The sequence below is a fragment of the Tachypleus tridentatus genome, chromosome 13, assembly GCF_004210375.1.
Source record: "Tachypleus tridentatus isolate NWPU-2018 chromosome 13, ASM421037v1, whole genome shotgun sequence".
Taxonomy (NCBI): domain Eukaryota; kingdom Metazoa; phylum Arthropoda; class Merostomata; order Xiphosura; family Limulidae; genus Tachypleus; species Tachypleus tridentatus.
In genome coordinates this window covers 110,807,618-110,834,882 of record NC_134837.1, presented here as the reverse complement: position 1 = coordinate 110,834,882, position 27,265 = coordinate 110,807,618, and the positions used below count along the sequence as shown (strand labels likewise).

General features: G+C 32.0%; 1 protein-coding gene across 1 annotated transcript in view; it reads right to left on the bottom strand.

Annotated features, from left to right (window-relative positions):
* Nucleotides 1-27,005, bottom strand: part of LOC143238755 (TWiK family of potassium channels protein 7-like) — an 87,525-nt gene extending 60,520 nt beyond the window's left edge. The window contains exon 1 of the mRNA XM_076479270.1: nucleotides 26,105-27,005. Within this exon, the coding sequence (XP_076335385.1) occupies nucleotides 26,105-26,549 (445 nt within the window). The 5' untranslated portion in view covers nucleotides 26,550-27,005. The remainder of the gene's footprint in view (nucleotides 1-26,104) is intronic.
* Between the last annotated feature and the right edge of the window lie 260 nt (nucleotides 27,006-27,265).

Sequence of the window (27,265 nt, the reverse complement as noted above, 5' to 3'; positions counted from 1 at the left end):
TGTTGCAAATTTCTTAAAAGACACTGAGGAATACGGAACAAGAAGTTCAAGTGGTCGGCCCAAGAAAATTTCGCCGGCATTGAGCAGGAGGATTTGACGGGTTGCTCAGCAAGAAATCAGCCGGTCGTCGAACCAGATTAAGGCCCTTACGAACGCAGAATGCAGTTCAAAACAGTAAGACGGCATCTACGAGAAAAAGGCTTTAAAAACCGTAAACATCTTCAAAGGCCACGCCTCCTTCCACACCACAAAACAGCTCGTTTACACTTTGCTGCAAAGCACCAAACATGGGACGTAGAAAAGTGGACGAAGGTTTTATTCTCTGATGATAAAAAAATTAACCTGGATGGTCCAGATGGCTTCCAAGGTTACTGACACGATAAGGATATCCCACCGGAGACATTTTCTACACAACACAGTGGAGAAGGTTCCATCACGATCTGGGGTGCTTTCTCCTTCCATGGAATAATAGAGGTTATACAGGGGCGTCAAACAGCAGCTGGCTACATTGGCATGTTGGAGAGAGCGTCCTTATTGACTGAAAGCTCTTGCTTGTGTGGAAATGACTGGATATTTCAGCAGGACAACGCTGTAATCCACAATTCCCGCAGGACAAAGGACTTTTTCATGGCGAACAACGTAATGCTTTTGGACCATCCAGCGTGTTCGCCGAAACTGAACCCCATTGAAAATGTTTGGGAGTGGATGACAAGGGAAGTCTATATAAATGAATGTCAATTCCAAACAGTACATAATCTTTGTGAAGCCATCTTCACCACTTGGAATAACATTCCAGCCAGCCTTCTACAAACACTTATATCGACCATGCCAAAGCGAATGTTTGCAGTTATTTGTAATGACGGCCATGCAACTCACTACTGAGACCTCTTGTTGGACATTTTCTACCCTGTTTAGGACATCTTTTTGGTATGGTCTTAAACTTTTGACCAGTTAGTATTTAGGTTAATTCCATAGTGCTCACATTTTCCCTATTAAATGCTAAAAGTTTTTTTATTATTTTCCATTTTCTTACTTTCATCTTTCGAAACTCTACTCAACTAAGTGGTTGAGTCTAACAACGCAAGATGTATATTTTTTTCTTTATGTCCATTGGCCTTAAGATTTTGGCCAGGACTTATACCAAGTTCTTGTTCACGGTTTTATTTCATTTCAGTCTCTAGCTTCAAGGAAAAGATCAAATGTTAAGAAAGAATATCTGAAGACTGGTTCTTCTGTTTGGACGATGTTATTAGAACAGTGAAAACGTTTTTTGTTTTTATTTTTATAGACAGCTTCTGAATAACTGACGACCATGACGAGAATTAACAAGTCTTCTTTATTGTTCTGTTAACTCTTCAGGCATTGCGAGTTCACTAGCTACTGTCAGTTAGAGCAAACGAAAAGTTAAATACAGACAGTGATTAACTTTTTTGACATTAATGAACCCAAGTTAGAATTAACGATCAGCCAAAGCGAGGACTCGGAATTCAGTGAAGTCTACATGATTTTAATTGCTTCCGTTTAAGAATAGATCTGTGTATGAGCTCTGACAATCTGTCGTTTCGATTTGATAATGGAAAACAGTGAAGCTAAATCTCGAATAAGCTATCGTGCATTGCATTTAAAACCCTTAATAATAGGCTTGAAATTTTAACTCTCAAAAAGCGTTGATATATGAATTTTAAAAAAAAATTTTATCTCATTATATTTAAAAATTATAATAGTGACTATAAAATCATTTTGAAGAAACATATTAACTTCTCCTTACATCATATTAAAACGTTAAGATCTAAACTAGAAGATCGTATAATATGATTATTAGGTACGAATAAATGCAATCTATTAATTATGGGTTTCAGCTTTATAGCGCCTTGATTCATAACGTTAAGTATTTCTAGTAAGTTTGTCATATATTATATTTTATTTCTGATCTACTTAATTAGCTTAGTGTTCGTATATGAAATTCTCAATAATTCGTAACGAGAATAGTGAAAACATACCCTATATCATATCACAAAAAAATACGGTAAAGCTTACCCCAGTCTAGTAAAAAAAACTATAACAAATATCAGTAAAAAACTGGAAAGCTTACCCCAGTCTAGTAATAAAAGATATCCTACAGCATATTTTAACAAAAAGATAATGAGGCTTACTTCAGTCAAGAAAAGTTATACTTGTAGATTGTCACAATCTCATCTATAGCATAGATAAACATTAAATATAGTTTAAAACACTTGGATCTAATCATACTTGAAGCACCGAAATATTTTAATAGAAATATGATATGAGAAGACAAACCACATTTATATTTATGTCCACAGTTGGACATTCACTAAAATGTAACGTAACGAAAACAACCACATTTGATTGTTTGTTTGTTTTTTGGAATTTCACACAAAGCTACTCGAGGGCTATCTGTGCTAGCCGTCCCTAATTCAGTAGTGTAAGACTAGAGGGAAGGCAGCTAGTCATCACCATCCACCGCAAACTCTTGGGCTACTATTTTACCAACGAATAGTGGGCTTGACCGTCACATTATAACGCCCCACGGCTGAAAGGGCTAGCATGTTTGGCGCGACCGGGATGCGAACCCGCGACCCTCAGATTACGAGTCGCACGCCTTAACACGCTTGGCCATGCCGAGCCTACCACATTTGAAACATAGCTCTACGTTCATTCAGGTTTAGTGTAACAAGAACAACCACATATGAAACATCGCTCTACGTTCATTAAGGTTTAGTGTAACAAAAACAACCACATTTGAAACATAGCTCTACGTCATTAAGGTTTAATGTAACAAGAACAACCACATTCGGAACTCAACAGCATGCGTGTCAGAGAAAAATAGAACTGTCCCAATCTAACCGCTATACGAAATTATGACTTACGTGATTTGTCACTTTTTACTGCAGGTTTTAACCACAAAATAAATGCTGATGTAAACTGGATTTACAAAGACTTAATTCCATATTTTATTACTTTTATAGTTCGAAGTGAATACGTTTCGATTTTCCAATGTGCACCACTACAAATACTACTCAAAATGTTTCTAAAAAATGTTAATAATTTTCAATTAGGAAATAACATATGAAATATTTATTTAAAATAAGCAATAATTAAATTCATATTTTTCATATATATTTAATGGTCAAAGGTTTCGATATGGTACACCTAATACGCACTCATTTTATAGGTAATAAAAACATTGCTTGACTTCGTGAGTAATCTTAATTGAGGGCTTTCTAGATTAAAGTAAAATATTTAAAATGTGTTCCTGTACAGAAAATAATAGCGTGTGTACGTTCGATACTTCATTTATATTAAAGTTAATATATAATACCAAAAGACAAAAATAACAGCCTAGTAAGAAACGATAATGATTGGCACATTTCCAGCAACATTCAATGTTTAAGAATGCTTTAAAAGAAAAGCGAACTTGTTTAACCTCTTAACTTTTATTTCCAAAAATAAACTAAAATTATCGCTATTGTTTATACTAAAGATACATTTTGTTAAAAATATTTAAACAGTGGTCGTTTTCTAAGAATAGCTATTATGCAACTGTAAAAGACAATGAATTTGTTGAAATCCAAACATAACAGACTCAGTTGGTCTGACTGACGTCACTCTGGACCGTCAAGTGCGTAGAATAAATACATTTGTTACTTGCTAAAATGAAAACATCGCTTCTTGAGAAACTTTCAAAGTTAATAAAAACCTTTCAATACGCGATGCCAAATAAAACATTCTTGTTTGAGAAGTCCAGGACGGCTGCAGCATATCACGCGTATTGTTTGTGTTCGTTTCGGTCGTCACACGAGTTTTGGTACTGCTACCAGCTTCAATGGATCACATAAAGAAGTTATTTTAAGTGGTGGTGATGGCCCCGCCTTAAATTCGCTGTAGCATTCGAAGCTAAAGCAATACGTGGTACAAACACTAATTTAGAAAATTAAGGTATGTTCTCATTATGAAAATGAGTCTCTAGTATGGAAAATTATTTATCAGAGAAAGTTAGAAATTAAATGTTTACAGCAAAGTGCCATAATTTACAGAACTACGTTATAAACACCAACTATTGAATAAACATACTGGATTATAGGTGGCTAATGTACACTCTAATACAGTACAGAAAGTAAACGACGTAGTCAAAATATTATTCATTGTGTATAATACTGGATTGTAGAAGATCGTATCAAAGAACATTTCCCAGTGTATATATATGTATTACGAAATGAATGATAGTTTTATTTCAGCAAAATGTTGCTTGTGCATTTGAAACAGGATTGTAGAAACGTAAATTATAAAATTTCAACAGTGTATATTTGTAACACTGGATTCCTGATAAACTGATTTATGACAACATAGCCACTAAATTGGCAGAAGCCTAACACTGCACTAGCAAAACTCAGCTAAAGCGATATAATTCTGTTTATTGAACCCTGTTTGAACGGAACACCACCAGTGAATAAAAATATGAAACAAGAAAATTGTCTCAAGATGAAAAAAAAATGTTTGAATTTCGCGCAAAGCTACACCAAGAATGTTGTATTTAAGATGTCTCTTATTTTAAGTACCTTTTTGTTACTTCGAAACACATTTGTTTATTTGTTTTAATGTAAAAGAACAAGTAAAACATTGTCTCAGCCATAGATGTTTATGTTTTTGTGAATATTGCTTTGAACAACTAAACTTAACCGATTAAATACATGAGCCTTTAATATCTAGAAATAATTAATAAATAAATATTACAATAGTGTATATATTTGTATTAAAACTAAATATATATTAATGTACTTGTGTTCCTTGTTTTACGTGATTAATTATTTTTTAGAAAATATATACATATATGCTACACCAATGAATATTAGTTAGTTTGAAATATATGTGTATACTATTTTTATTTCATACATACGAAAGAAGATATGATGTTAGCAACCATCTTCTACTACAACAAACTATCAAATCTACGTTTGAAGGATCATCCTAATGTGTATGAATTTGAACATGAAGAAATGTAGTCATAGTTTAATATTTGGTTTTCAATATTGTTAATTATTTTATCATCAAAAGAATGTTTCTAACATATTATTCGGAATTACTCAACAGGGCTACTGTTCTCGGATAAAACATTTTATTTCTCTTGTCAACACTATTGTGACGTTTGGCGAGTAATTGTCATTGACGAGAGTGGAATCATTGACAATTTGGAAGAGTCGTAAAACTATTTGAATTAGCTATATGTACATTATCATAGTACATTAAACCTAAGATAAACCTATAATGGGTAACATCGATTTAATTAAATAAATATAAAATGTATACATGTATGATCTAACACTAAAAACATCTCAAATCTTCAGGTTCCTTTAAAAACTTTTGTTTGTTTTTTGTTTCTAAATTTCGCGCAAAGCTACTCGAGGGCTATCTGCGCCAGCCGTCCCTAATTTAACAGTGTAAGACTAGAGGGAAGGCAGCTAGTCATCACCACCAACTCTTGGGCTACTCTTTTACCAGTGAATAGTGAGATTAACTGTCACATTATAACGCCCCACGGCTGAAAGGGTGAGCATGTTTGGTGCGAGGGAGATTCGAACCTGCGACCCTCGGATTACGAGTCAAACGTCTTAACCCACCTGGCCATGCCAGGCCTGCTTTCATTTGATTAAACATTAACAAAAGTGTTTTCTACTAGAATAACAATTTACAGACGACATAATTCCAAATTAACATTAAAAACATTAGTTGCTATCACAATAACAGTTTACAAACAACATTGCTCACATGCATCATTGACAATACTACTTAGTACCGCAATAATAGTTTTTAGATAACATAATTTTGATTCAACAATAACAATATTACGACAATAGTTTAGGGGAAACGTAATTCAGTTTCAATATTAACAACATGACTTAGTACCACAATGATAGTTTATAAACAACATATTACCGACAAAATATTAATGACATTACATGGTATTGTGTAAGACTTTTACATTGCGTATCCAGTGTAGATAATAGCAAACTTGAAATATCTTATGCAAGATAATATTCAGTGTATAAATTATTAAACTTTTTAGCAACTTATGTTAAACAAAAAAGCCATAAATAATTATATATAGTACATAGTATGTAAGGGAAAAACATTACATTAAAATTATTTTGGAGCCTCACCACATCATTGCCCCTCAAAAAATTAGATCTGGTCATATTTTGTGTGAAAGCAATGCATCTTGCCAATAGCTTTGCATTGCATTTTCCATTACAAACGGTTCTCTGCAGACTTTTAATAAACAACGTACTATAGGAGGACGACAGTATCCTAGCAGCCTTTCAAACAATTTGATCGCATAGAAATACATAGGCGCTGTGTCTGGTTGACTTGGTGGGTATGTCTGCGCATAGTATACCAAAAATACATTTCCAGCTGCTTAAGATAATCAATGGTTGAACGCAAACGTCGTAGAAGCAGCTTGTGTAGTCGCTTATCTTATCGGAAATGTTTCTTATTATGTTGTGAACTGTTACCTGGGCTGCGTAAATGGATTCAATCAATGATATTCGTATTGCTAAATTCTTACCTGTTACAAACTTGCACTTTGCTTATTATAATTGGAGTACGACTTCTTGCAGGTATTTTTTATCCTGGTACCTTAGATTGACCCATATTCCTATGCTTTTAACGCTGTTAAATACAAGGGATATCTCCGTCTTTGAAGTATAAATCCTTATTCTGAACTCATCTTTCTGACCTAAATGTACGAATGTTTTACGTCGGAAATGAATGTTCCATGCCGTTCTCAAAACCGGTAAATGTTTGGTAGCATCTTACAATCTACAAATACTAATTCATATCAAATTATAATTCTTATATACACTGTTCAACCACGACTTTATACCGGCTGTAGCTTGGTGATTTACTTATACAAAATCATTTTAACACCTGTCACATAAGCCGACTTGGCACCTTGATGTGAATCCAACAAAACAGGTCATTAGGAAAAGTTTGGATTGTTTTCATTACACAAAAAAGATGTTTGGTGTTATTTTTTGAGGTCTAGGTCACTAGACCAGACTCGTGATCTGACTCAAGACCATGAGAGTCAGTATGAAGAACTTAACTTGAAAATGTAAACTAAAACGATGCAGCAACGAAACATACTTGAAATGTTCCAGATGTGTTTGTGAATGTGACAGTTTAAGTATAGCGATTAAACTAAGCCGTGGGTTCAGATCCGATGAGGATATATCAGTTGAATTAGAGATTCGTGAATTGGTTATTGCACTGACGGCTTAACATAAAAGAATAGGCAAAATAGTATCGTTAAATTGAAAAGGAGGAATTGAAATGATATATAAGATATAATGATATATATTTTCAATATTTTCTGGAACTAATAGCACAGTGAAGCTCAAAGATCCAGTGTTGAAATTGAAGCAGATGTACGTTGCATTGTATGATGATTTCCCTAGCGATTGTCACGTAAGAAGTGTCATTTCTACAATCAAGAATAAACATTTCAAGGATGGAATAATGCCCAATATAGTTACCACCATATTATAATTCATATAGGTTTTATTATGTCATAAATAAATAAATACATATATTAATATTTAACTGTTTTGTTTTTGTTATTTTTTTCGTTTTAGGAGTTCTAAAAGCTTCATTCATCGATATTTGTTCAAATAACCTTAAAATAACTTACGGAATGACCACTCACCCCTCCTTGTTAACCGTCCTAGATACAGTACTAACAGATGCTCGCGGCTGGCTTGTGTGGCAAGTGTTAAAAGCTATTCGACTCTGTATAAAAACTTAACTTAACCTGAATGCCCCCTATCATACTCAATTTCTTGAAACTTGTTCCTGAAGCATATTTTAATGTTATATGTTTCTTGGCTGAAACATTTAAAACATTTTTACGAAACTTATTTATTGTCTCAAATCAAAACATCAACGTTTCACTTTAAAACACCATCTATCTCTGAATTTGTAAGATCTCAATTCAACCATATTATACATAATAGTGGATTTTATAGAAACATTTTAAGGAAAACCAAAATGTCGCCAGTGATAATGTAGAATGTTATTTCATAAAAAATGTTGTTAGTCTATCAAAACTGGATTTATATGTATAATACTAGATATATTAAAAATAAGACCAAAATGAGGTAATTTATGGTTTAAATGCTGAGATGACGAAGCATTATATTCCAATAGGTTTGATATTTGTTAGAACAAGAGGGAATCATAAATAGCTACGGCTTTTGAAATTATTTCAAGTAAAATCGGAGTAAATTACTTTGTGAGATCTTGAATATGGTCAAATACATTAATCAAAAGGGTCTCACATCATGAGTCCAAAACTGTAACTAAATTTTAAAGTGTCAACAAGTGACGGAGCTATAAGCTAAAAGTTTGTACGACAAAAAACAGAGCCATTCTATAAACTGCTATCCCGCGATTAAAAATCATTTAGACAGCAAATACCTTTTTCTTTTCACATTTTCTTAGTTTTTTTCGTTTTGGATTTCAAACAAAAAGTATTAGAAACTAACACTTTCACAAGTAATTGCCCTGGAGGGCTTAAGTTTAATACCAGAACTTGTCACCTATTATTTTGTCTTTTATCATTCAGCCCAGCTAAAGAACAGCTCTGGTTTAGAACAAAATACTTCGTTTATAAAGACTTTTAGAAGGTAGACGATAGATATGATATATTATGTTTGATTAGTTTTGTCTGAAATAAAAAATGAAGAAATTAAGATAAATTTTTAAAAACTATATTGTTTTTAGTTATTTGTTCACTAAAGTTTTTTTTATTTTAACTATATTTCTGTGACTAGATTTTTAAAGAAGAGCTGTATCTATATTTATCAGTTTGATACTTTTAATAAAATAAGCCACAGTTATATCACTATTATTTTGTTTGTTGTTATGCATGAGGCTACACAATGAACTATTTGTGCTTCATCTACCATAAGTCCAGACTTACTGCTAAGCACTGAAGAGCGTATATAATTATCTCTACCACCTATAAAATATAGACACATAATTATACCTACCACATATAAACCCCAGATATATAATTATGCTACGTATAATTTCCAGCTACATAGCTACATCTGCAACCTATAATGAACTATATGATTACATCTACAGCTTATGAAACACAGACACATAATTATATTTACCAGTCGTATAACAAAGACACGTAATTATACCTACCCTATATAAAACAAAGACATAGAATTATATCTACTACCCAAAATGCACAGAATCATAATTACATCTACCACTTATAAACCCCAATTATACAACTATACCAGCTATAAAACGCTGTTATTATATATCAATTACCTATCAACCTTAGGTGTGTATTTATACTTTCTGTCAAACAATGATAATATAATGGCATATACTAGCTATAAAATACATATATATATATATACCTTAGTTAGTAACAATACAACTATAAAAGCTGAGAAGTAAGTTATTACAACTGTTTTATATGTTATCTGTGCAAAACTATTTCAAAATATTAAGCATTTCAAAACTATTTTGTTGTTTAAAACCTCGAGACAGTCTCTTTAGAAACTTTCTTTTTGTGATTTATTCTATACATTAAGTAAACTGTATTTATCTTGCCAGAAACAACTGGTCATTTTTTCGATGTTTTCAAACTATTCAAGTGCAACTAATAGCTTTTAGTCTCCTTTAATCGCCACCTAGCTTCGGAATGTTTAGCCGAATAAAAACTTAACCGGAAATTGACGCCACGCATGTATTAAAACATTTTAACAAAGCTTAGACTCATAAAAGAAACAAGAGAAGACTTTAGTAATCTCTATAGAACAATTACGTCTTTTGAAGAACTGGGGTAACATTTTCTCAGTGATTGCAGACGATTCAGAACAACTACATACAGATTTCTTTGAAAAAGATTAGAAATCGACCACTCTGTGGGGCGCTGATGAAAAACGGTTGTTAGGTTGATCAATAGCTCTGAAATACTCGGGAAGAATACAATAAAGACGACCTATTATAGTTTACAAACACATCGACTTGTCTGTGAAAATCGTGGTAAAACTCTTTTTAAATACAAGACTGCTAATAAAAAGTAAACTATAGGTTATAAGGGATGAAATGGTGACAGAAAGGTCGAGACACAGTGACACATAATTCCTTACGGCTTTAAACGTACCCATCAGAAGAACAAACAACTACTCGCTTACTTTAGCCTCTTATTGCCGGATAAACTACGCTTTTATTGGAAAAGGCTTTAAGTTCGTATCTGTTGGTTATCGTGAGCCAATGTTGTTTCTGTTCGTTTACTTTATGTATCCGTTTCCCTAAACACCTTAAAACGGCTTTTGTAAACACACAAAAAAGTTAAGCCTACAAACATTTAAGAACAGAAAAAAGTCACATTATCAAAACTACAGAAACATGTATTTAAGGATTATACATATATATCTATATATGAATAGTAAAACTAAGCTATTTAAAACTAGATCTGTAAAAGACGTGACCTTAATACACAAAATGCAAGATGTTAATGTTATAAAGGAAAAAACAAGAGTCTAAGTCATCAAGAATCTAAGTTTTACTGAAAATAATCGTCTTTCAGAGTTAGTGACATAAGGAAAACATGGTCAAAGTTATAGCATAAACATTGGGTTTATGCAGTTCTATTTTACGAGACAGTTATTTCTAACTTACATTATACACCCATAATAAGGTACATAAATCTTACTTTTTATGGAGTTCTATTTCGTGCTAGTTTTATTCTTAAGACAAGTGTATGTATAACATTGTTCATAAACCTGAGTTTTATGCAATCCAATTTCACGCCAGTTTTTTCTAACTTACATGTGTATATCATGATGCTGAGAGAAGTTTCATTTTATACAGTTCTATTTCATGTCACGGTTGTTCCTAACGATACATATAAGACTATAGAAAAGGCATCTAGTCGTCACCACCCACCGCCAACTTTTGGGCTACTCTTTCACCAACGAATAGTGGGATAGATCTTAACATTATAGCGCCCCCACGGCTGAAAGAGCAAGCATGCTTGGTGTGACGGGGATTCGAACCCGTGACTCGCAGTTTGCAAGTCAAGCGCCTTAACCACCTGGTCATGCCTGGACATTACATAACGAAGTATGTGAACCTTTATTTTTATGCAACTCTATGTGATGCAGGATTATATATTAAGATAATAAATATTTTTAGATACAACTATAATTAAACTACATTCCTATGAAGTATTTCTTTGTTTTGTTTGTTTGTTGTTTTTGTCTTTCGAAGTGTATTTCTTCACTTCATTGATTGTTAAGTATGTAAAATGTCAGTACACTTGAAGTACACCAGCCATCTTATAAAGCTCCAAGTACGTTTATTATTACTTTGGGTGGAAAAATAATCCCAGAAGGGTGGAGCTTATCACGAGCTATCCAGACTATAGACGTTTAAGATGTTGAATAAATCTTCGGAATTTTGTTGTTTACAGATTTTCTGACACAGATAATATTACAAAATTCATTCTCTTTATAGCGTGAAATAATTAGAAAAAAAAACATCAGTATATTGCAGAAAGAAAGTGAATGTCGTGTTAAGTACGTCTATTCATTAATGGCATCAATAAATGGTAAAATATTTTTCAAGGAAAAGTGATCACAAAAACTTAATAATTGACATTCAGGAAACGAAAAATAAATGTGTTGATAAAGAAAGAGGAATAAATACAAATTTGTACTTTATCTCGTTTCGTCGTGTCAAAAGAAAGTGTAGCTATATGTTTAACAAAGAGATTTTTAACAACGTGAACGTACCCGTGGGCCTTTCTGCGTATTTTACATTAAAATACAATTAACAGCGTTTATTGTTGAACAGATGAAAAAAGAAAAACAGTCGGAACAGATAGATTAAGTTGTCAATGTGAGAAGGAGAAGATATATCACTACCAAGATGGAGGTACTGGTAACGTTGTCACGATATATCACTACCAAGATGGAGGTACTGGTAACGTTGTCACGATATATCACTACCAAGATGGAGGTACTGGTAACGTTGTCACGATATATCACTACCAAGATGGAGGTACTGGTAACATTGTCACGCCCCTGACTCGAACAAGAAGATTTTTCTCTCTAATATGCAATGACAGAAAGAATATGATTTATCTTTCCACGATGAACTTTGTTTGTGAATTGCAACTTTGAGCAACAAGAAAGTAAACAAATTTTATCCAAATTAAATTTCTTCTGTTTTTTCTGAATACATTTTAATGACAATATTGTAGCTTTCAAGAAGTATAAATGTTACGTCACACTGTGTAACATCTCTGACGTCATATTTGACGTTGGTTAATTCTAGCGACCCATTGGGTGGGTTTAGTTCCAAGCAATAGTCTGTCTCGTTCTTATGTTCTTTAAAATCATTCAAGAAGACTTTACAGTTCTGTTTAACTAGTAAGATTCCTTACTCTATTTCGGGGAGAGTAAGATTATTCTTACAATAATACAGTGTGAACTGATGAACGACGAACAGACAAGTAACAAACCTCTTATAAGTGTATTTCATTTTCCTCTATACAGTTTTCCTTCAACTCATATACAATAAGATTTACATACAAAAGTTTGACTTCTTTTAAAAATCAGCAGATGTTCACCATAAACAAACATGACCAAGTAAAGCACATCTTAATCATGGGGCTGTAAATATAGCTAAACATTTTCTCAGATTATATGGTTTTATCACATTTCGAGTAACGAACTACAAAACCAACAACAATTTTTTTTTTAAAAATCATGTTTTTTAATCTTTGAAGTTCGTGAAAATCTAGCTTTGTACAAATGCTCTATTGTTTCAACACTTATAACACTATCGTTCATCGTCATATGTATGGAGTTTTTAGTTGTCTCATAGAAAGTGAATCTAAAATTATATAGAATTAAAAAAACTTATAACAGTATGTCTATTAATTTATTATTATAAATAATACAGCAGATAAGTGTTTAAGGTAATTTATATGAATGTAAAGCTCAGTTTATCATTCCATTCATCACTCTTCAGTGAGTATTACTAGTTTCTAGGTTCCCAGTATACACTCCATTACTATATTCATCACTTTTCAGTGAGTTACATCAGTTTATAGGTTTGCAGTATACACCTCACTGCTATGTTTATCACTGCTCAGTGAGTTATACCAGTTTATAGCTTCCCAGTATACACTCCATTACTATATTCATCACTCTTCAGTGAGTATTACTAGTTTCTAGATTCCCAGTATACACTCCATTACTATATTCATCACTCTTCAGTGAGTATTACTAGTTTCTAGGTTCCCAGTATACACTCCATTACTATATTCATCACTTTTCAGTGAGTTACATCAGTTTATAGGTTTGCAGTATACACTTCACTGCTATGTTCATCACTGCTCAGTGAGTTATACCAGTTTATAGCTTCCCAGTATACACTCCATTACTATATCCATCACTTCGCAGTGAGTTATACCAGTTTACAGGTTCCTAGCATACACTCCATTACTATATCCATCACTTCGCAGTGAGTTATACCAGTTTACAGGTTCCTAGCATACACTCCATCACTATATTCATCACTTCGCAGTGAGTTATACCAGTTTACAGGTTCCTAGCATACACTACATTACTATATGAAGCTTAGTCTTCTTTGTTTTTCGACTTTCCATTCTTCAGGGTTAATTGTTAGGGGTGAAACTTCCCTAAACCGATATATAATTACCCAATAACTGTTGAGCCAGAAAATAGATTAGGCTTCATATTCAGTTTCAGTATTTAAATTTATATAACTTTACTTTGATCCACCAGTAACAATGGTATTTAACAGTGTGTAATGTTACACTGTTCTACCATATATAACAATACTGAAACAACTAACTTTATATGCGTCTTTGTGTGTGTTAAAGATTTCTTTCTTTTTTTTACCAAAGATGAATTTAGAAAGAAAACATGTGACGTATGGTGAATTTAAAAAGTCTTGAAACCTCATAGATATTGTGAATGAATTTGTTCTGAAATATAACATAGGCCACACATATCAATATTGAACTAAATATATAGCACTGCATTGTTATATGTTACACAGCAATGTTGAAGTGTATGTATGTTACATTATTATGTTTTAATCTACATGATATTATTCAACTATGTGTAATAATAAAGCATCCGACAAGTGTCTTAGAATAACCTTCTACTGTAAGTAATGTTTCCTTTTAAATGTATCTTTCGTTGCATTTTCCATAGACACGAATGTAAAAAGGTTGGTTTGTTAGGCAAATGTTTCCTTGCGATAAATAAAGCTTCATTGTAGTTACTTATCTAGGTCAAAGAAGAAGTTGGAAACGGTTTCCTATTGACGTGTCCAGTGTTCCTACTCGCAATAATATCCTTCTGCGACATAAAACTCAGTTTAAAAGCTTACTCGGTCTGTATGCTACAAGTATATTACAATTACGTACATGTAATCTAATTCTAGACTTACACAAAAAGTAATTAAAGGTGTATGGGTGCTTCAGAACGCCTGACAACAAACTTCTAAGAGTAAGCTGTAACATTTAATAAAATATATCCATAATTTTTAAAACTTAGAATTAGAATAATTTTGCACAAACTAACCCCTTAACAGGAGTAGTTTGTGTCCAGTTTACTACCACGAGAGAACGTTATCTTAATGAAAATAAACTACCTTCTATCCGACTTATTCTGACGATTAGTTAACACAAAACACACTTTGAAACTCATTTTTAAATTATTTATAATCTTGCAATATAAAGATTACTCGAAAGAAATTTTGTTTCTTACTATCTGCTCTAAAAGTTTATTTGTGATAAAATTAATAATGTATCGGATGTGTTCGTCTTTGTTAAATAAAAAAGTGAGGATATGTAAGCTTTTTTTCGTGATATTTTAATTTTATTCGGTTTGTTCTTTTGAAATTCATTTTTTCAGAGCTTCATTAGTGTCAATAATTGTCCCTGTAGTTCAGCTGTTAGCATCGTAGCGTATAATTCTGAGTTTGTTCCCTATTTTGGACATGACACAGGAAGACTATTGAGTGACTTATTGCTTAAACGCAAATGAACAAGTTTTAATGATTTATATGTGGTTTTGCATATGTATCCCGGAGAGCCATTGGTAAGTTTATATATTTATAACGCTGGAATACGACCTTCGAATCCCCGCGGTAAACACATCAAATAACCCCCCCAAGGATGGCTTTTCTATGAAACAAACAAGCAAACAAGTTGTTGCTTATTTTCAACTGGTGTCCTTAATAATTTGTTTATTTCTTTTAGTCATTTATTCTTCTTAATAATTTCACTTAATTATTTATTCATATGACAATTTTCATTGATACACTCAAATGTCTAACAAAACTATTTTCATTGATACACTCAAATGTCTAACAAAACTATTTTCATTGATACACTCAAATGTCTAACAAAACTATTTTCATTGATACGCTCAAATGTCTAACAAAACTATTTTTTTTTATTTTCTAGATTTTATTTTTAAAAAAACTTTTTTTTTTATTTTCTAGATTTTTTTTTTTTAACTTTGCCGATTATGGTATATTTTCCCCTCAGAGAGTACGAGTTAATAGGATTAATACAGACCTCAGACTCTACGAGTTAATAGGATTAATACTGATCTTAGACACTACGAGTTAATAGGATTAATATTGATCTGAGACACTATGAATTAATATGAATAATACTGACTTCAGACTTCAGAGTTAAATGTGTTGGGTCTCGTTTCGAAGTCCATTTCTACCTAAACTAACTCTGGTAAAGGTCAATGACGCCTCCCTTTCATGAAACATTGTTGAACAATCTTTCTATTTACGCATTTTTACTTGAAAAAAAGTCAAATATGACTTTATCCACAGTTGTATTAGAAGCAAATTTCACGGTCGAATGGTCGAGAATTTGTCGTAAATCATGTGCAATAGTGTTAAATACGTTGTCCGTGACACAGCGACTACAACAGCATTTGTCTTTGCATCAGCATATAAGTATGAAAATTTGTACTAAAACTATTTATTTATTTGTCCATTGATTTGTTTGTTTGTTTTATGAATTTCGCACAAAGCTACACGAGGGCTCTGTGAGCTAGCCGTCCCTAATTTAGCAGTGTAAGACTAGAGGGAAGGTAACTAGTAATCAACACCCACCTCCATCTCTTGGGCTACTCTTTTACCAACAAATAGGGGGATTGACCGTCATATTATAACGCCCCTACGTCTTATAGGACAAACATGTTTGGTGTAACGGGAATTCGAATCCGCGACCCTCAGATTACCCTAACTGCCTGGCCATGCCCTTTTCGTTTTGTTTCATTCATTTAGCTTATAATATCGTTGACAAAGTGTAGAAATTTAGTTTTATTGAAGGTTACAAGATGAACTGAAAGTTTTTCATATTGTTGTGTGTGTTAATCTTTTGCAAACAATGATTTCATGTCAGAACAATATTACTCGCTTACTAAAACAGTAAGTCAATTTTGATTCTTCTGTAAAAATTCTTCATACCAAAAATGGTTCATATTTACAAGCAGATGTAAAATATACATTCAGTCGAACAACCGACATTAATCAGCATGCTCGTTTTATAATCCGTTCATTCTAGATTAAGCGTCTTTTGTAGTTTTATTTAAATTTTTTGCTTAAATTTCAGGTTTTCTGGAAGGTTATAGTGGGATAGTTTTTAGCGCAACTAAGACTTTTAGTTTATATCTTTGTCGAATAACTGTAAAGAGAACTCGATACCCGTATTGAGGAGAACACAGACAGCCATTTGTGTTGCTTTGTGCTTAACTACAACTTCAAGCAAAGTTAAGAGAATTAATTTCACAATGTGGAATTTTAACAATAACTATAAGCATTTAAATAAGGTTTTAACCTTGTACAGTTATATTACAAGTCGATGAATTTTCAACTCATATATTTTAAATAATATCTTAACAAAAAAGTAATTTTTATACGTATGTTACATAGGACTTACACTTCCTAAACGCATTTGTTACTGAGATGCGCTTTCTTGCCACAATGAGACAGTATATTAATTTCTCTTATAAGACATTAAATATTGTAAAATAAGCAAATAATTTGAGTCGGAAAATGCGATGAATTTTAGAAAAACGATTTATAGAAAATATATAACTGTGAATTCAATATTATTATGTATATAAATAAATACATATATATGAGTTTCGAATATTTCAAAGTGTATATAAAGTCTTGAGGTCCAAACTTAAACGAACAATAAAATAAAAAAGTATTTGAAATCTTGTTATAATTTGTCTTTCATATTGTATTATTTACGATGTGAGAATTTAAATTCACATCTTAGTATTGAAACTATTTATTTCCGTTTTAGATAATGAAACATGGACAGAATGTCGAATTTAGGTAACGTCTAAGAGGTGTTAAGATTTTTAGCTTACTATTCTCTGCGGAGCTAGGCTTAATGTGCTTCGAATACTTTGTTATCTATCTAGTATGTAATTCTAGGTGAAGCTTATTTCCTACTGCCGATATAACAGCCTTAACCAATTTCTTCTACCACCTAATAACACTTAGGTACTACCTAATAATTTTCAATGCACGTGTTTTAAATTGCCTCCTTTCTAGCTTATGACTCATGAGTGAGGGTCCTATTTAGTTTATATCTTCTTGATAACTATAAATAGGAGCAGACTAGGTCTGTTCGTAACCAGGAAAACCATAAAACATTCCGTTGAATCGATGCAGAATATTGATTGAGGAACAGTTCTTTTGGAACTCAAACACTTGTGATCTTAGAGAATGAAAATTATTCAATAGCCGGTCGATGATCAGTAAATCAGCAGTCTTCCTCAAGAGAAGGAATCGAACACATAAATATCCAAAAAAATCTTCTTTCTTTGTCTGCACAAGGCCTGAAGAGCTGCAAACACTGGTTGCCGTCTTTTCACCAATTTCATGTATTATCCAGGGAGACGTCTGAATTCTACCACGTGAACTGTAGAACTGCTTCTAGCATCATTAATCTCTGTCACTGTCACGAGCAGAAGCTCAAACATTAATTTTTGAGAAGATACTTTTTCAAGGTCATGAAAACACATTTATTGTCAAAAGGGCGAATATGAATAGTCATTTGTTAAAATTATAGGTTACGTTCTTCAAAGTTTAGCGTCAGAATTAAAACTTTGTACACAGTTATTGATAATATTCAAAATAAATTTGCTTACTTACGTTTGAATTTTTGAAGACGTTACATCAATCTAGTTCAAATCAGTACATCTAACGCTCTATAAAATTCTTATTACTTCACGGAATGTTTGATATAAATCCATTAGAATGTAAAATAAAAATGGATAAAAAAATGAATGAATCATACAGAATTGTTTTAAGATAACATGTAATTCACGAAGATTTAGATTTGATGACGAACTTTCAACATTCTTAAACTTTTTTCAGAGTTATCGGTATGTTAACAGTTACATCCATTGTCACTAGAATATTGAAAGTTAGATCCAAATTCACTGGTAGACTTCACAAGCTATGCAACACGTGATCCGGCATACCGAATACTTTTAAGTAAAATATTTATCAGAATAAGGTTAATTTACTATGTTTATGCTGCTATTTTAAAGATGTAGTTTAGCGTTTTAGTAATATTTCTTGACGGAACAACATTAACCTGTTCAGTGCCATAGACTAGATAACTCGTCCAAGCCGATCGGTAACACAGTGTCACGGACGAGTTAATTCGTTTTCAGTAATACCTATCTTCAACGCCAGACGTCAGCACCATACATGAATTTGATCTACTTACATATTGTTTCACTTTTGATCCAAAATGGCGTCACGAAAAAGGTTACAAAACGAAGAAGCATTGTAGTTGCATTTTGAACTTGGTTCGAAGTTGCCGTAGCAACTGAAATACTTGGCAGTCAACAGGTTAATATATTGGTTACAAAGAAGCAAGACTAACAATTTCCAAAAATACATAAATGTCATAACAAAATAACGTTGGTGTCTCTAAAATAACTGAGCATGAAAATGCTGGGATAATAGCTTAACAACGTAAGTAGCGCTACAATAATTTAGTAGTGAATTGGTGAAATAAGAATGTTTCATAATATAGGCAACGCTACATTGGTCTATTAATAAATTGGTGAAATAACAGTATTTAATTATTTAGGTAGCGTTACAATAGTTTAATATCCAGCAGGTTTCAACAACGTAAGTATTACTATAAGAATACGTCAGGTAATAAATAAGAATGTCCACTAAAAAGTGAAGTGTAAAAACAAATCTATCTGGAAACTGATGAAATTTTACATAAAGCTGAGAAAATGCTGAAAGAATAATTCAGAAAATTACTTAAACACGAACATCAAATAGTACTCGGTCCTCTGTAAGAGTGAATTACGAACATGGTTAAATAACAGCTCATAGCGACTGTGGATCACCGACAAAAATGAATAATGAATTGCTTATCTGAAAGAATGTCTTTAAATAAAAGAGCTCTCATGAAAATACAGAAGAGGGAAATGTAAAATAGTGCACTTAATAACTTAGAGCTGTCCATATAAAATTTAGAACATTTCTGAAATGTTTACTTTCAAAGTAGTACTTGTTATAAACTGTTAACTGAAAATTCTGTTAACTCTGTAACTTTCAAAGTTTATTGTACATGATATTTCTCTGTGCCTCTAGAAATAAGTGAAAGGGATATAAAGAGCCACCAACAAAAATGGTAGAGTAAGTGGCTGGATATTTCTGGATTTATTTATTAAGGAAGTCTGGTAGGAATGGTAAGGTCTAGGCAGTGATTTTAGAGCAACGTCACATTGAGCCATTTGATGAATACAATGTCTACCCGAGATGTAAGTTCATAAACTTGCCGCTCCTGTCGGGACATGGGTGTGGTGGAGCGATTGTTAACATTCTTGGAAGAAAAAAAAACACAATATTCATAACAGACTTTTGGGGTTGTGGGTGCGTTATGAAATGACAGTCTATTCGCAATATTTGGTAAGAGAATAGCCAAGTGATTGGTTCAGATGTCTTTCTTTCTTGTCACCTCAAAATTAGAAACTGTTAATCAGAGATACTTTCTTTTGAAGCAAACGGTCGAAATAAACAAACGTGACGTATTAAAAACTATACAACAATCAATATTCATTCGGTAACTTCAACCACTGTGATTGTAGAAATATATAGCAATATCATATACCAGCTCAGCGATTAACTGGTTCGCTATAAGTACGTAAAAGTCTCCACTCAAATAAAGTATTCTATGGTTCTTGTAAAGAAAAGAAATTATATATTAGAAGTGACTATTTAGTGAGCAGTTTGTTTGTTTGTTTTTTGGAATTTCGCACAAAGCTACTCGAGGGCTATCTGTGCTAGCCGTCCCTAATTTAGCAGTGTAAGACTAGAGGGAAGGCAGCTAGTCATCACCACCCACCGCCAACTCTTGGGCTACTCTTTTACCAACGAATAGTGGGATTGACCGTAACATTATACACCCCCACGGCTGGGAGGGCGAGCATGTTTAGTGAGCAGTAATAGAATACTTACATCTGCTATCTTTTTAAATGTGGAAGAAACTAAATCATATACAGCAGTTTTATTTCTTAAATTATGATTATCGTGTGTGAAATGTCGTCTAGGTAAAATCAGCGTAAAATTCTATCATAGAATTTCAGAGAAGATAACCGAAATCTTATTTCTGGAGACGCAAGGATCCGCTCATTATCACCGGTGTCAACCCGCGTAGAAACATGGAGCTCAGCTTGGTATGCATTTCTTTCCGCTACAGAATTTAATTACAATCCAGATAGAAGCATTGTCATGGAAATAATATATGCATACATCCAAGAAGCGTTGTTAGGGAACAAATAAATTCAAATGTGTTCTAGAAAACGTTGTTAGGGAAAGAAGAAAACAAAATATTCAGAAAGGATTTTGGGGGGAAAAAATGTAAAGAAGGAAGCGTTGTCATGAAATGAAATGATACAGCTATCCCGGATGCGTTGCCAGGGAAAGAAGAAATGCAAATATTCATGAATTGCTATCAGCAAATGTAGGAAGCGTTATCATTGAAGAACAGATGCACGCGTGTAGAGAAATCTAAGCGTTGTAACTTTCGTTTAATTCGACAAACAATTTTCTGTTCTATCAACAAAATGGCATGTGTTTAAAATTTACCAAATGAGTATTATAAAATCATAAAGCAGTATGTTACTGTTAAATTATTATACAATAGTTTTACAAAACATGAGACTAAACGTAATTGCTTATTGGCTCTTATTCTTTTTTATCTACTCAGCAATTTAAGTCAATCGATATATTCCAGTAATATTTTGTTCTTAAAGTTTTTATTATTTTTCAATTTGTTTTACCTCATGACTGTTATTTTGACTTTCTATATTCCGGGTTTCTCTAGTTCTTTCTCATTTCTATCCTTTTGTAAGAAGTGCACATCATAATCTCTTTCGTATTTTTTGTATATATTTTTCCTTCAACTCTTTAGCCTTACTAGCTATACTGGCTCTATTTGATATTTCTTGTACAGTCGTTGAATTTGTAACATTAAAACGATTTTGGAGCCTCATCACAGCGCTACAGTCGTGTTTTATCAAATAACAGTGCATAATGATAACAGTCTTACAGCGAAGTTTTCTTTACGGATGGCTTCGTCGTAAGGCTGTCATAATCAAAGCACACTATTCCTCCCTACATGCTTTTCATAGTGACTCTAGTACCCAAGGAAACGCCTTTTTAGAACCTCTTTCAACAGTCCCATTGCAAAGGTAATACTGTATGAAATAATAGTAATATTTGTTTCATTCTTTCTGATGGACGTAACTTGTGTCACTTTCCAGGTGGAGATCTTTCTTCGTTATATTGCATACTGTTGGCTAGGATACATTAACTGCTTCAGCCATTGATTTTTTTTCATGTAACAGGACGCTGCACTTTGATTACCACTGTTAATGTACGACTTTCTGTAGATCTCTTTCTAGGTAGCATTGGGACCCAAATTAATCCACAATTATTTTTTCACTACTATTAAGTGTAGTGGAAAATCTCGTCTCAAACACTATGAATACCCGATCTGAACACATCGTCATGATCTCAGTTTATTAAAATATTTTGCTTCATAAAAGGCTCTTACATACCCTTTCTAAAATCGATACGTTTTGGGGTCATCACACTACTTATAAAATGTAGCTCTGTTACATTTAGTTTTACTGTAGTTTTATATCGGCTGTGGTTGTATCGTAACTTGCTGATGAGTAGATTCAAAATAATTTTAATACAATGTACTCAGCCCTCTGTATACTATAAAGGCATTTCAGAATCATGTCTTTGTATTTTAATTTGGAATGGTAAAAAAAAATCTATATATCATTTCATTTTTTATTACTTCTACTAACCCTCTAACTTTCTGGTTTGCTAATACAAAAGCTTCAAAAACTTATCTTTGTAAAGTGAATTGGAGTCTTCACAACCAGGGTTCGCAACAAAAGAACAATTTTATGTGCAATATCTCTATAGAAAGAGGTATTCTTCGCAATCTCCTGCTTGTTTACTTAGACGAACTGCATCAAATGCCACAAATTTACGCTACTTCCAATGTCGACAAAGCTTCGTAGCTTCCACGCCCACATCCTACATTTAGTTGTTGATACTTGTGGGTCACGATCTTGTATAGAAGCCTTCCCACGGTGTTATCATGAATCACATACTCGTCTTTTGTGTGTTCTAGTATTCATGGGTTTATTTCTGGTTATTAACACGGAAAAGCGTTTAAAGTTTGAAAATATAAGTAAAGCAACGTAAAGGCAGAAAGTGAAAAACAGAACGATACAGGTAATATAGAAGGAACCAAAATATTTTATGTTTTTTCAATAAAAAGAAGAATTTACGAATTCGAAACTAAGAATTATTATAATTGCTATCGAATAAAAGAATTACCTGTTCTGAGATTAGAATAGCTAAATCTATATCAGGATAAATAAATAAAAGACAAACATTGCCAATTAAAAAGTAAATCGGTTTCTTTATCTAATAAAATAAAATGGACGTTAATTTACTTTAATAAGTTAAAACATATATTGTCCCCAATCATAAACAAAGATAAAATTCATAACATTTCAAAAAAGTAATAATCAAAAACAAACTTCAACTGCACAAAATAGTAATGAAGAAAAATATTTTTCAGAAAGTCATAATCGAGAAAGAAAAGTTACATTTCAAGAAATTTTAATGAAACCAAAAATTCTTAAAAGTTGGACTTCAAAAGATAATTAAAACTGAAGTGTTTCATTTCAGAAAGTTATGTCATCATGAAAATAATCTTAACTTCAGAAGTGAAAAAGCTTAAAAAGTCACCTTCAAAAGATAATAATGAATAAATAAACTTTATATATCAGAGGTCAGTAATGAATAAATAAACTTTATATATCAGAGGTCAGTAATGAATAAATAAACTTTATAATGAATAAATAAACTTCATATGAGGTCAGTAATGAATAAATAAACTTTAATGAATAAATAAACTTTATATGTCAGAGGTTAGTAATGAATAAATAAACTTTATATGTCAGAGGTTAGTAATGAATAAATAAACTTCATATGTCAGAGGTTAGTAATGAATAAATAAACTTTATATGTCAGAGGTTAGTAATGAATAAATAAACTTTATATATCAGAGGTCAGTAATGAATAAATAAACTTTATATATCAGAGGTCAGTAATGAATAAATAAACTTTATATATCAGAGGTTAGTAATGAATAAATAAACTTTATATGTCAGAGGTTAGTAATGAATAAATAAACTTTATATGTCAGAGGTTAGTAATGAATAAATAAACTTTATATATCAGAGGTCAGTAATGAATAAATAAACTTTATATATCAGAGGTCAGTAATGAATAAATAAACTTTATATATCAGAGGTTAGTAATGAATAAATAAACTTTATATGTCAGAGGTTAGTAATGAATAAATAAACTTTATATATCAGAGGTTAGTAATGAATAAATAAACTTTATATGTCAGAGGTTAGTAATGAATAAATAAACTTTATATGTCAGAGGTTAGTAATGAATAAATAAACTAAACAGAGGTTAGTAATGAATAAATAAACTTTATATGTCAGGTTAGTAATGAATAAATAAACTTTATATGTCAGAGGTTAGTAATGAATAAATAAACTTTATATGTCAGAGGTTAGTAATGAATAAATAAACTTCATATGTCAGAGGTTAGTAATGAATAAATAAACTTTATATATCAGAGGTTAGTAATGAATAAATAAACTTTATATATCAGAGGTTAGTAATGAATAAATAAACTTTATATGTCAGAGGTCAGTAATGAATAAATAAACTTTATATGTCAGAGGTTAGTAATGAATAAATAAACTTTATATGTCAGAGGTTAGTAATGAATAAATAAACTTTATATATCAGAGGTTAGTAATGAATAAATAAACTTCATATGTCAGAGGTTAGTAATGAATAAATAAACTTTATATATCAGAGGTTAGTAATGAATAAATAAACTTTATATATCAGAGGTCAGTAATGAATAAATAAACTTTATATATCAGATATAATGAATAAATAAACTTTACATATCAGAGGTTAGTAATGAATAAATAAACTTTATATATCAGAGGTTAGTAATGAATAAATAAACTTTATATATCACAGGTTAGTAATGAATAAATAAACTTTATATGTCAGAGGTTAGTAATAAATAAATAAACTTTATATATCAGAGGTCAGTAATGAATAAATAAACTTTATATATCAGATATCAGTAATGAATAAATAAACTTTACATATCAGAGGTTAGTAATGAATAAATAAACTTTATATATCACAGGTTAGTAATAAATAAATAAACTTTATATATCAGAGGTTAGTAATGAATAAATAAACTTTATATCTCAGAGGTTAGTAATGAATAAATAAACTTTATATATTAGTAGTTAGTAATGAAATAAGTAATGAAGAGGAAAACGCTACATTTCAAAAGGTAATAACTGAGGAAGAAATTTCATATATCAAAAGACAATAATGGAAGGTAACTCACATGTCAGAAGATAATAACGAAGGAGAAATCGCCTCACTTCAAAATGTAATAATGAAAAAGAAACTTTACACAACAGAAAGTGACAATAAAGAAGAAAACGTAAAATTTGTAAGTGTAATATTAAAGAAACCTGACGTATCAGAAGACAATAACGAATAGAAAAAGTCACATTTTTCAAGTAAAACTTCGCATATCAAAAGAAAATAATGTAAAATAAATCCTCACATCTCAGAATGTGATTTATATTGAAGAAAAAATGTTATTAGAATTTGATGATGAATGAAAAAACGTTACCTTTCAAAAGATAATGGTGAAGAAAGAAACTTCAATATTAAAAAATAATAAAGTAAAAAACATACCACATTTTGCGAAATAAGAAGCGTAACATTTTGCAAAAGTCTGAATGAAACCTTTACACAAACTTAAGAATACGAATAATGAGAAAAGCAAAAACAACATTTGAGAAACCTAACGATCTTCAAAAGAAATAACAACAACAATTTAAATAAACAAAGGAAGAAAACAGAAAGAAATATAAAGCATTTCAAAAAATTAGAGTTTGGTAAGCAAGAATAAACAAAGATATTAGCAAAAAACTGATATTACAGCATGTAAAAAACTGAACGTATGGATAAAATACTTACGTCTCATTGGAAATAACACACAATTGTTACACACTTGCAATAAACAAAAAGACACATTGATAAAAATGTGCTTATTATAACTTTAAAAATAATTTTATTAACGGAGATTTATTGCAAAAGCTTTGCAAGACAATACCACAATAATGGAAGGCCTTTGGATTAAAAAGAAAGAATACTTGTAACAACGGCATTCATATATATACTGGGGAACTATAATTAAATCATGAGAATAACGAATTGAACTTAAAAAAATAACAAATGTTACAGTAATCTCTTTAATAAGCTATAGTATGTAGGGATTTACCTATGGTGGTGATGACAGTCAAAGAATATAAGAAAGCTCCAGAGAAAGACCATTGTTGACTAGCTCCTATCTCTTGACCATCATATCCGTCTCGCACAGCAGCTATCAAGTCCATCTGGAACTTATCAATTTCCACGGATACTAAGCGGGTCCAGTTATCCTTGTAGAGGACGTTCAGGTTATTTGTGATGTCCCACAGTCTTCTCACCGTATCCTCTCGCATATCTGTTACCTGACTGGCCTGCTCTTCTTCATGAGGAGCCTCCAGTGCTCGGAAGGCAAATGCTCCCATGATGCTGTACCCCACCACCAAAACACATAGACCCACGTGAGAGAACAAAAACGCCGTTAACTTGCGACAACAAGTCTTGCATTTACTTGGGGGTGGACGTTTTCGACATGGGTATCGAGCTCCATTCCGTCGGTTGGACATCTTCGTCTCCATCGCTGGCTGGTAGATTCACAGCCAGCCAATACTAAGTATTCCTTACATCTTTTGGAAACTTGCTCAGGCAAACGATACACATGACCATAGAGACTAAATAAATTATTCGGTGTTTTATCCAAATTTATTAAACTTAAGGTTTATTCGAAAAAAAGTATCTAACACTGTAAAGTAAAAAATATTAGTAATCTTCAGTCTCTATACAGCAAGGAAGCAGCTAACAATTTTACTGAAAACTTTTAAACCATGCAATTCAGCTACCGACTTGCAGAGCTTTGTGATTTCACATATGTTGGCTAACATAATATCACTGGATAGAATAAGGTCAGATTATCAGCACATCCTGGTTATACAAACTTTCTGATCTTCTAATTCACAATCACACCCCTAAATTTAGGCTTATATCAAACACGATGTGATCACTGCTACACTACATCCATCACGAGTCAGCTACCGTCTGTCGACCAGCACGGTACTTCTTTTCTCAATACCTTAACTGTAATGGTGACTCCCTCTACCGGCATATCGGCGTATTTCTTCACAAACACATACATACACATATTATATATTTTTATTTCTCATAATATTTTTTATCCTTCTGAAAACATAACTATTAAAAATACCTCAAGATTTCTCTCCTAGCAACTACTTCCTTTATGTTTTAAAACAGATAAATATGAAAAAAGCTTGATTCGAAACCACAGAACTAGACAGGT